At 42.7% G+C, this 11,259-nt stretch overlaps 1 protein-coding gene across 1 annotated transcript; it reads right to left on the bottom strand.

The window, feature by feature from the left end:
• Positions 1–215: 215 nt before the first annotated feature.
• On the bottom strand, positions 216–10,805 carry fam98b (family with sequence similarity 98 member B). The gene is made up of 8 exons (XM_039008994.1): positions 10,598–10,805; positions 10,141–10,289; positions 2,529–2,657; positions 2,197–2,363; positions 1,932–2,012; positions 1,695–1,811; positions 1,146–1,313; positions 216–986 (listed from the first exon to the last, which is right to left on the bottom strand). The coding sequence occupies exons 1-8, from the start codon at positions 10,633–10,635 to the stop codon at positions 750–752; spliced, it is 1,086 nt and encodes a 361-aa protein (XP_038864922.1). The 5' UTR covers positions 10,636–10,805; the 3' UTR covers positions 216–749.
• Positions 10,806–11,259: the final 454 nt, after the last annotated feature.

The raw sequence follows: 11,259 nt of genomic DNA, 5'->3' as shown, positions 1-11,259 counted from the left end.
CACCTACCCCCATGCTCGGTTGCTGATGAATGCAGGAGCAGGACAAGACACCCTCCTTTTGACTGATATAAGGGCATGTACGTGATAGGCCTATCTGGCTTGTGTGATAATATGGTCATAATGCTTCTTGACAGTGTCATAAAGTGTATTTTCTTAGTCCAAGTAAAATAAAACAGGATGGTCCCAAATCTTCATTACTGTCATAGAAAATACTCTTCAAGTTATTAAAACATTTATTAAAAAATACATGACTAAACAAAAACAAAGGATTTAAAGAGAAACTTTCAAATGAAAGGACATTTCTTGGCAGGAAAAAAACTAATTTGAATAAATGTGGGTTTTGACACTTATGTAGGTGTCATAACCAGCAATAAAATAACACAATGTCACAACCGGTGTAAATATATGCATCATGACAGTATTATAACCGTGTCATAATGTGTTAACACTGGGTGTCAAGTAGTGTTACCAAAATAATAAAAGAAATCTATAAAAAATGGTCAGTGAGTTTGACTCGTTGCTTCTACAACGATTCTCAGCAGCACAGTTCATAACAGCATTGAAAATTAACACAAAAACGGGTGACAAATATTTTGGAGAGTTCCTACAGTAGCATTCTGTAAATCTCAGTCAAGTCCACATCACTCCAAATAAACAATGCCTCCGTGTTGCCCTTAGCAAAGCAGCTACACATGAGTAGTTTTCAGTTAACACGGTTTGGCTTTTCAGTCAAAAATAAATCATTGTTGTTAGTATTGATAACGGCCTCTCTTTCCTCCATGACCCCAACCAACGCCACCTCCTACTCCACCCCCTCCTCGCCAGCCACCCTTACCCCCTCCCCAACTACCACCACCTCCTCGACCACCACCACCACGGCCGCCAAAACCTCCGTCTTGTCTCTTCTGCCAGGCTGGCATCTCAGGGAGGGGGGCATCTATCTCAGAGGGCCGACCACCGCGATCTGGCACCCTCCCCATCAGGATCTATAGAAGTGAAATACAAATGGTAGGTCAATGACAGGACAATGGCTGGGGACCATGGACCCTCATTTGGTCAGTTATAGTGCTTTGTCCTAAAGACTCAACACTTTTGTACACTCAGACATTTGCACACAATGAACTTTGGGTCACATTCCACAGTACCTTATTGACGGCACAGGCAGTATTCTCTCTGCTTGAGCCACTGCTGGTCTTCACCACATTGCAGATGTCCTCCCTGGCTGCCAGCAGGTGAGCCATGCCCACAGACGACATCTGGGCCAGGGAGTGTCTCTTAGGCTGGTAGGCCCTGGCCATACAGTCAACTCTCTCCTAACAGAAAATGGGTAGTTTGTTGAGCATAGGACATGCACAATGAGATTCTTCATAGAAAGCAGAAAGGGTGTAGCCTGCCGATTAAGGACAGTATCACTAGTAGCACTGTGCCCTGATGAGGAAAGGGTGTCACTTTAGACCAGGGATGTGCAGATGGCGTCACACCCCCTTTTGTTGGCCTGAAGAGGGGGCCGTTAAAAATGCTTTGCTCACAAGGCAGGGGGGGTAGCAGCAATTTTGCTTAGGGCCCCCAATAGGCTAGGGCCGGCTCTGACTGCATGTGTGGGTATGCCTTCCGATTTTTTGTGGCCCCCACCCCAATCAAAGTTGCCCATGCCTGCTTTAGACTATTGAGATGCACCCAAAGACTCCACCTGCCTTGGCTCTGTCTGACCAGCCGAAAGACTGCACAGTGACGTCCAGACGTTTGATCAGCAGCCTCCGCCGACACTCATACTGTGAGGACAGGACCGTGTTGATCTGCTCCAGCCTTTCCTGTGGATACAGACAAGGCCCAGAGTCAATGGACACACTTGACATCCCCTCATGCCTTTGCAGGAATTATGAATTTTGCCTGCACGAAAAAGGGTGAAAGTCTGAATGCAGTCTGCTTACCCACTGTTCACTGTCGAGAGTGTTCTTCAGCACTGGCTTTCCAATGTGATCCTTTGGAAGCTCTTTAAGCACTGCGTTTATCTGGAAATACAGATATACAATGCATTTGTTGAATACAAAGATAATGATACAATCAAAGGCTATGCATTCGGCACTTTCTCACAGACCTTCTATTGGGTTAATTAAGGCCATTTTTGCAGCTTTGGTATTCCAGACCTGAGCCTAGGGAGGAAGTATCGGGTGTGCAAGACTAACTTAGACACACCTTTTGTTCTATCCTGGAGAACAGCTCTACTACTTCCTGCTTTCTTGGCAGTGGGAGCTTCAGTGTTTCACAGATTGCCTGGAGATCGTTTCGGTCTTTGTGTTGTTTGTCCTCAACAAGTCGGCTCTTCACTATCTGTGCAGCTTGTACCTCTGAGCCTAAAAACACTGCAGAATAAAGATATGAGCCACAGGCAAAAATCGCATTAATGTAAAATGGAAACTGTAAAATATATGTCAGAACCATGGCAGATCAGCAACACACCAAAAGGGTATCATAACATGATGGTACTCAGACCAGTTTTCTGAACAAATGTTCACTTCAGTACTTACATACTATCTTTAGATGGTCTTTTTTATTCTGCAGCCCTCCCTGTAGAATCCCAGAGACAAGGCCTTGATAGGGGCACTCCAACTCCTTCAGCATACCACTCATCTCCAACTGAAGGCCATCAGTATCACCTAAACACAACGTTTCAACATGAAATGCACACACCAGTAGAAATCCACTTTTTCGAGCTGAAAGACGATGGCCAGAGCTTACACATGATGTTGCACAACAATTTAAGTCAATAAGTCCGAGTTGTAGTCAAAGTATGATATATTTGAGCTTGAAGTGACAAATCTGAACTGACCACTTCGTGGAAATCCGTGAATGTGGTGTCTTTTCCTATGATATTACATACAAATTCTTTTCAGCCTACATTTTGTTTCAGGGATAGGTTTTATTTTAATGTTACCACCCACCAGCATGGCATTGTTTAATAATCAGAAACAGCTGTAAAGTTATAACTCTTTGCGGCTGAGATGAGCCAATAAGCAGTGTTGTGTTGGAGACCACCTAAATCGAGACCGATTCCAGACCAAGACCGGAGCAAATCGAGTCCGAGCCAAGAACGGAGGGGGAAGCCGAGAGCGAGACCGATTCAAGACCGAGAGGGGTCCGAGACCAATTCAAGACCGAGAGGGGTCCGAGACCAATTCAAGACCGAGAGGGGTCCGAGACCAATTCAAGACCGAGAGGGGTCCGAGACCAATTCAAGACCGAGAGGGGTCCGAGACCAATTCAAGACTGAGAGGGGTTCGAGACCAATTCAAGACCGAGAGGGGTCCGAGACCAATTCAAGACCATGATTGTAATTTTGGGTCTTTGAGTGTCAAATAACACTATTTGACGTGTCAAAAAAGCTTGTTGACCAATCAGGACCTGAATATGACTACACGTCAAATAATAATTTAACGCGTTAATACATTTTTTAGGTAGTTACTACACATTGACTACACTTGTATTTCATATGTCACAACGATTCAGCGATACGTACGCTATGATGCTGGTAAAGTTGTCTCTCGCACTGACAGTGCTGGTCATAAAAATAAGATAGCTAGCTCATGGATGTAAACAACGTAGTTCTTCCCCAAAAACATAGCAAAACAACAATCTGTTTCAGTAACTATAGTTAGTTAGCTAACTAAACTCAGCAAAAAGAAAAAAAAGAAACATCCCTTTTTCAGGACCCTGTCTTTCAAAGATAATTTGTAAAAATCCAAATAACTTCACAGATATTCATTGTAAAGAGTTTAAACACTGTTTCCCATGCTTGTTCAATGAACCATAAACAATTCATTAACATGCACCTGTGGAACGGTCATTAAGACACGAACAGCTTACAGACGGGTAGGCAATTAAGGTCACAGTTATGAAAACTTAGGACACTAAAGAGGCCTTTCTACTGACTCTGAAAAACACCAAAAGAAAGATGCCCAGGGTACCTGCTCATCTGCGTGAATGTGCCTTATGCCTTCTTGCAGCATGCCTGAGGACTGCAGATGTGGCCAGGGCAATAAATTGCAATGTCCGTAATGTGAGACGATAAGACAGCACTACAGGGAGACAGGATGTACAGCTGAACGTCCTCGCAGTGGTAGACCACGTGCAACAACACCTGCACAGGATCGGTACTTCCGAACATCACACCTGCTGGACAGGTACAGGATGGCAACAACAACTGCCTGAGTTACACCAGGAACGCACAATCCCTCCATCAGTGCTCAGACTCTCAGCCTATTGCAGACAGTCTGAGCACTGATGGAGGGATTGTAGGCCTGTTGTAAGGCAGGTCCTCACCAAACATCACCACCAACAACGTCGCCTATGGGCACAAACCCACTGTCGCTGGACCAGACAGGACTGGCAAAAAGTGCTCTTCACTGACGAGTCGCGGTTGTGTCTCACCAGGGGTGAAGGTCGGATTCGCGTTTATCGTCGAAGGAATGAGCGTTACACCGAGGCCTGTACTCTGGAGCGGGATCGATTTGGAGGTGGAGGGGCCGTCATGGTCTGGGGCGGTGTCACAGCATCATGGGACTGAGCTTGTTGTCATTGCAGGCAATCTCAACGCTGTGAGTTACAGGGAAGACATCCTCCTCCCTCATGTGGTACCCTTCCTGCAGGCTCATCCTGACATGACCCTCCAGCATGACAATGCCACCAGCCATACTGCTCGTTCTGTGTCTGATTTCCTGCAAGACAGGAATGTCAGTGTTCTGCCATGGCCAGCGAAGAGCCCGGATCTCAATCCCATTGAACATGTCTGGGACCTGTTGGATCGGAGGGTGAGGGCTAGGGCCATTCCCCCCAGAAATGTCAGGGAACTTGCAGGTGCCTTGGTGGAAGAGTGGGGTAACATCTCACAGCAAGAACTGGCAAATCTGGTGCAGTCCATGAGGAGATGGACTGCAGCACTTAATGCAGCTGGTGGTCACACCAGATAGTGACTGTTACTTTTGATTTTGATCCCCCCTTTGTTCAGGGACACATTATTCCATTTCTGTTAGTCACATGTCTGTGGAACTTGTTCAGTTTATATCTCAGTTGTTGAATCTTATGTTCATACAAATATTTACACATGTTAAGTTTGCTGAAAATAAACGCAGTTGACAGTGAGAGGATCTTAATTTTATATAGTTTATATAGCTTGGTGTCATCATCTAAAATAACCTTCATTTATAGGACAGTTCTTATTTGGATAATGGTGGTCAGACCCATCTGTGAAGCTAGCCACAATAAGGATTAGCCACAAGTGGATTTTGTGGTTAGTCTTCAAAAAAATAATTATACTATTTGTATTCATTTGCATCCCTGTCAATGACATACTTTTATTTGAAGGCAAACCGCAAATTCCACTATTGTGGCTAGCTTCACAACACATAACCCGGTCCGGTCGAGCCTCACTAGTCAGATGAAACTAGCTGGCTGCTTATAACGTTAGTTTTGTGCAACTGGGTTAAGTTGCTGGCTAGCTATTTATTTTCATGAACTGTAGTTCAATTTCAATAGGCGAACAACAAGTTGCAACCTAGGTAATACTTACAAGAATTCCTAAATCATTGCTAAGAATAATGAAAATGACTGCAGTTTCTACTGGTCATTGTTTTCAGGCTGGTTGTATTGGTGCTATCTAGGTACCAAGCTAAAGCTAGAAGTTGCGGTCAAACAAATGATGCTTTATTACCAAAGCGGTATTGTAAACACATCATTCGTGGCCGGTGTTTGCAGACTTTTGTACAGCTTTGACAGTGCTACTGTATCTTTTTTGACACGCATAGACCCAAACGGCGTTCCATAGTATGTATGTCGTGAAGCTAACAGCAGTGACGCTATTACTGTGTAACTCCAGTAGGGCAACATCTGAAAAATAGTGCACTTGGTAGTGTGTACCGGAGCCCGACAAGTCAGCGAAAGCCAACATCACCCACGACAGAGAAAGGTTGATTGTCAAGGGCAATGAATTCCATTATCTTGGCGTTAATGGATTTCACCTTTCAGTTGTCTCACTGAAATTGTCTTACTCTTTCAAATGACTGCTCGACTTCTTGACTGCTCGAGCCACACAGCAGACATTGTGGGCTAGGTTAAAAATGCTGCGTTGCATGTGCAGCGCAACATTTTACGTTGCGTCATTACGTCATGTACCTACGTTATATAGGTATGCACGGTAGCTTTGACATAGGTTTTTAACATCGCCGTTAAACAAGACATCGGGTGCGATACCGATGTTGGCATGTTTAGCTAAAATTTGTCCGATTCCGATATATTGTGTATTCCTAGTTTTTACCAAACGAACTACATAACATGGTAATAATTTATTTGAATGGTAGATCTCTATTGATAAACTGGGTAAATCAAGTTGTAACCTAGGCCTATTCACACATGACTGCAGATTTAATAGGAGTGTGTGCATGCATTGCATCCATTTGGGACTTATTTTATTGAACTGATCAACAACATTTACAGTCGGAAGTTTACATAAACTTAAGTTGGAGTCATTAAAACTCGTTTTTCAACCACTCCACAAATTTCTTGTTAACAAACTGTAGTTTTGGCAAGTCGGTTAGGACATCTACTTTGTGCATGACTAGTAATTTTACCAACACTTGTTTACAGACAGATTATTTCACTTATAATTCACTGTATCACAATTCCAGTGGGTCAGAAGTTTACATACACTAAGTTGACTGTGCCTTTAAACAGCTTGGAAAATTCCAGAAAATGATGTCATGGCTTTAGAAGCTTCTGATAAGCTAATTGACCTAATTTGAGTCAATTGGAGGTGTACCTGTGGATGTATTTCAAGGCCTACCTTCAAACTCAGTGCCTCTTTGCTTGACATCATGGGAAAATCAAAAGAAATCAGCCAAGACCTCAGAAAAATAATTGTAGACCTCCACAAGTCTGGTTCGTCCTTGGGAGCAATTTCCAAACGCTTGAAGGTACCACGTTCATCTGTACAAACAATAGTACGCAAGTATAAACATCATGAGACCACGGAGCCTTCATACCTCTCAGGAAGGAGACGTGTTCTGTTCCTCTGTTCCTAGAGGTGAACGTACTTTGGTGCGAAAAGTGCAAATCTATCCCAGAACAACAAAGGACCTTGTGAAGATGCTGAAGGAAACAGGTACAAAAGTATCTATATCCACAGTAAAACAAGTCCTATATCGACATAACCTGAAAGGCCGCTCGGCAAAGAAGAAGCCACTGCTCCAAAACCGCCATAAAAAAGCCAGACCACGGTTTGTAACTGCACATGGGGACAAAGATCGTACTTTTTGGAGAAATGTCCTCTGGTCTGATGAAACAAAAATAGAACTGTTTGGCCATAATGACCATCGTTATGTTTGGAGGAAAAAGGGGGTGACTCGCAAGCCGAAGAACACCATCCCAACCGTGAAGCACGGGGGTGGCAGAATCATGTTGTGGGGGTGCTTGCTGCAGGATGGACTGGTGCACTTCACAAATAGATGGCATCATGAGGCTGGAAAATTATGTGGATATATTGAAGTAACATCTCAAGACATCAGTCAGGAAGTTAAAGCTTGGTCACAAATGGGTCTTCCAAATGGACAATGACCGCAAGCATACATCCACAGTTGTGGCAATGGCTTAAGGACAAGAAAGTCAAGGTATTGGAGTTGCCATCACAAAGCCATGACCTCAATCCCATAGAAATGTTGTTGGCAGAACTGAAAAAGCGTATGCAAGTAAGGAGGCCTACAAACCTGACTCAGTTACACCCGCTCTATCAGGAGGAATGGGCCAAAATTGACCCAATTTATTGCGGGAAGCTTGTGGAAGGCTACCCGAAACGTTTGACCCAAGTTAAACAATTTAAAGGCCATGCCACCAAACACTAATTGAGTGTAAACTTCTGACCCACTGGGAATGTGATGAAAGAAATAAAAGCTGAAATAAATCACTCTCTCTACTATTATTCTGACATTTCACATTCTTAAAATAAAGTGGTGATCTTAACTGACCAAAGACAGGGAATTTTTACTTGGATTAAATGTCAAGAATTGTGAAAAACTGAGTTTAAATGTATTTGGCTAAGGTGTATGTAAACTTCTGACTTCAACTGTACATAGAAGTAGCTAAATTTAAAACAGCAATGACGTCATTCATGGGGCGAGAGGGGGGGGGGCGGCACGGAGTCAGTTTGCAGAGGCAATAGATCATCTTTGGGAGAGAAGTCAGAGAGAGACTGATTAAGTGAATTAATAAAGTTTTGGTGGCAATCAGCTTTGAAATCAGTGTATTTTGCATTATGGTTTGCACAAAGTACCAGGGTAGTGAATTGATGATAGCTTCAGCTGTAAGCCAACAAGATAGCTGTGCAGAGACGATAAACAAGCTATTTTCAGGTCTTTTCAGAGAAGGCAAAGTGTGGCTCAAACATAAAATCAATTTAGATTTGTTTAACACTTTTTTGTTTACTACATGATTCCATGTGTTATTTCATAGCTTTGAAGTCTACACTATTATTCTACAAAGTAGAAAATAGTCAAAATAAAGAAAAACCCTTGAAATAGTTGGTGTGTACAAACCTTTGACTGGTATTGTACATACAGAGAAATTATATTGACCACACAGGATTTTGTAATAATAAAATTGGTATATAAACTCCCCATCACATTTCCGCAAGCCCAACATGTCTCCGTCCAACCCCCCATATATATTTTTTGCTGCAGTGCTGCCTGCCAGCAGTAATCGTGAGAGATTCAATAAACTGTCATTGTTAAGTAACATAGTAGATGCAGTGAACAGATGGGAGCTGTGAGTTGATGGTTCGGATTACGGGATGCCAAGGTCATATTTTCTGATATTCTGGTCCAGTTAAAGGGTTGTTCAGATTCACTTAGATCTGTGGACCATACTTTCGGTCAGAATATGAGCTTTTCAAAAGTTGTTTATATATTATAGAGATAGAGTTATAAATTCCATCATTAGATGGTTTGGTAGTTGGGTTTCCCCAAGGGACTCCATAGGCCAGCATAGCTGACCTAAGTTTTAAATATAGAAAAAAGGAGTTGCCTGGTAATGTGCATGTGTCTTTCAAATCTTGGAGTGTGCAAAGCTGTCATCAAGGCAAAAGGTGGCTACTTTGAAGAATCTCTCATTTAAATTATTTTGATTATTTAAACACTTTTTTTGGTTTCTACATGAGTGTTATGTGTTACCCCCGTCAAGACCCAGGGTCTCAAGCTTAATGAGGAGTTGAGGGTACTATGGTGTTGAATATTGAGCTGTAGGCAATGAACAGCATTCTTACATAGGTATTCCTCTTGTCCACTACCCTATCCCATCTGGACAAAAGGAATTCCTATGTAAGAATGCTGTTCATTGACTACATTAGCTAGCAAGATAAGGTTAGCATTATAGTTAGCTATATAAGGTTAGCATGCTAGCTACACTGGCAGCGCCCTATTTGTTGGTGTTTATCAATTACACTTGGAAATGTCCACACCCAATTCGTGAAGTAGTCTTCGTCATTCTTCGGAGGTGGAACCTAAACGTGCATTTCCTCTCTAGGACAAGAAACTACATCTAAATAGTGGTGCCAACTTCCTCTGGGGGGGGGGGTTCCTTTAACATGGCAATCACTAAAATATGAAATAACTGGAGACGTTGGTTGTTTTCAACCTAATCTACTCATGTTCGCATAAACCGATTCACGGACCTTCTATATCCGGGTTGCATCCGGTTAACACGGCTCAACTTCACAAGCACTCAGTGCGCACAGGGAGCAGCACTGACGTCCTCATGTCATCCAAAAACATGGGAGACATTGTATGAATATAAAAATGGTATATCTTTGGCTGTGAATGACAGGGGGGGGGAGATTCAATTCTATGGATGTTTAGTGCACAAAGGTAATGACTAAAGTGTCTTATTTGGAATTTTCAAATCTGACTTCTCTATGTGGTCGTCTATGGAAATGGTCTTTCTGGGTCGAACTTCAGTTAAACTGCAGTACTGAGCAAGACCATATGTGCAGTCGAAACCATGCTTCTAGACCGGAACCCTGGCCCCTTGGTTACATTAGCTAGGTAGTATGTGATTTAACAAAACAGTGAGGTGACGATGTCTGATGGTATTTTGGCTCACCATAACCTGATGTACTGCTCTCTTCCAGGTCACATAACGGTTTCAGACGGGATTTAAACCACATGCATAGGTTGACATACTCAGGCGATGACAGTCCACCTTCACATGCTTTGACAAGCGTCTCCTCACCCTGCAGAGGTCCGTCATACCTGCGCACCAAAAGACAAATTTAGCTCGAGAACCCAGGGCGGCATACATACGTAATTTACGTCGTAGTGCGCTAGTATTAGCATACCGAACATGCATGGATGGGAAAGCTAGCTAGCATCGAATCATGATAGCACTTGGATTTTGCATGATGCATTTGCGAATTAATGAGCATATACTTTGAATACCACTGTCTAGGACGACTACACTATATTGACAACACCCATGTACATTTGCTAGCTAGCGGTTAATCGCTGATTGAGCAGCGTAATCCGTGATGCCATCAAATGGCGGAGTGTGGTTTGCTTACCCGATTTGTTCCAGAACATCTAAAATATCACGTTCCATTCTGGCAGACAACAATATCAGCAGATTCCTTCAAAGTTATAGATATAAACGTGAGTGTGTTGACATTGTGAGACACAAACATACATTATTAGCTTAATTCATCGGCTAGCTAAAACCATCCCGAGAGTCAGGAGTAACGGAAATTAAATCCGTAGTGGAACATTCATGTTGGTTACTTTTGTTCCGCTCAGTGTGTTCCCTTCATATAGATAGATAGAGGACTCTACTGCCCAAAAGCCAGCTTTAGCATGGGAAGGGTTTTGAAGTAGTGAAGTGGGACCAGTGTGTTATGAACAACATTAGTGTGAGCTTGAGCAACAATAGTGGAATCGCTGATTCGCCGTTAAAATAAAAGTCCCCCATTGAAACTGACGCAAACTGATACAAATAATGGAAACATGCCACAATAGGACAAGATAATGCTAAACAAGACTGGAATGTTGTTATATAAATTAAAGAAAATACAATTATTAGTTCATCTGACCAAAGAAAATCTGTTTAAATCGCACTGTGGATGTATTTGACTTCAGAATTGCATTGGAGGCTTACTTGTATGCATTGTATAGCGTAATGGATTGTGCACCCATGAAATGGGATATCAGCCTACTGGTCCAACTCTCCTTG

This window comes from Salvelinus namaycush, chromosome 15, assembly GCF_016432855.1.
Source record: "Salvelinus namaycush isolate Seneca chromosome 15, SaNama_1.0, whole genome shotgun sequence".
NCBI classification, from domain to species: domain Eukaryota; kingdom Metazoa; phylum Chordata; class Actinopteri; order Salmoniformes; family Salmonidae; genus Salvelinus; species Salvelinus namaycush.
The sequence above is the reverse complement of the archived record's forward strand: the minus strand, read 5'-3'. Positions and strand labels throughout refer to the sequence as shown.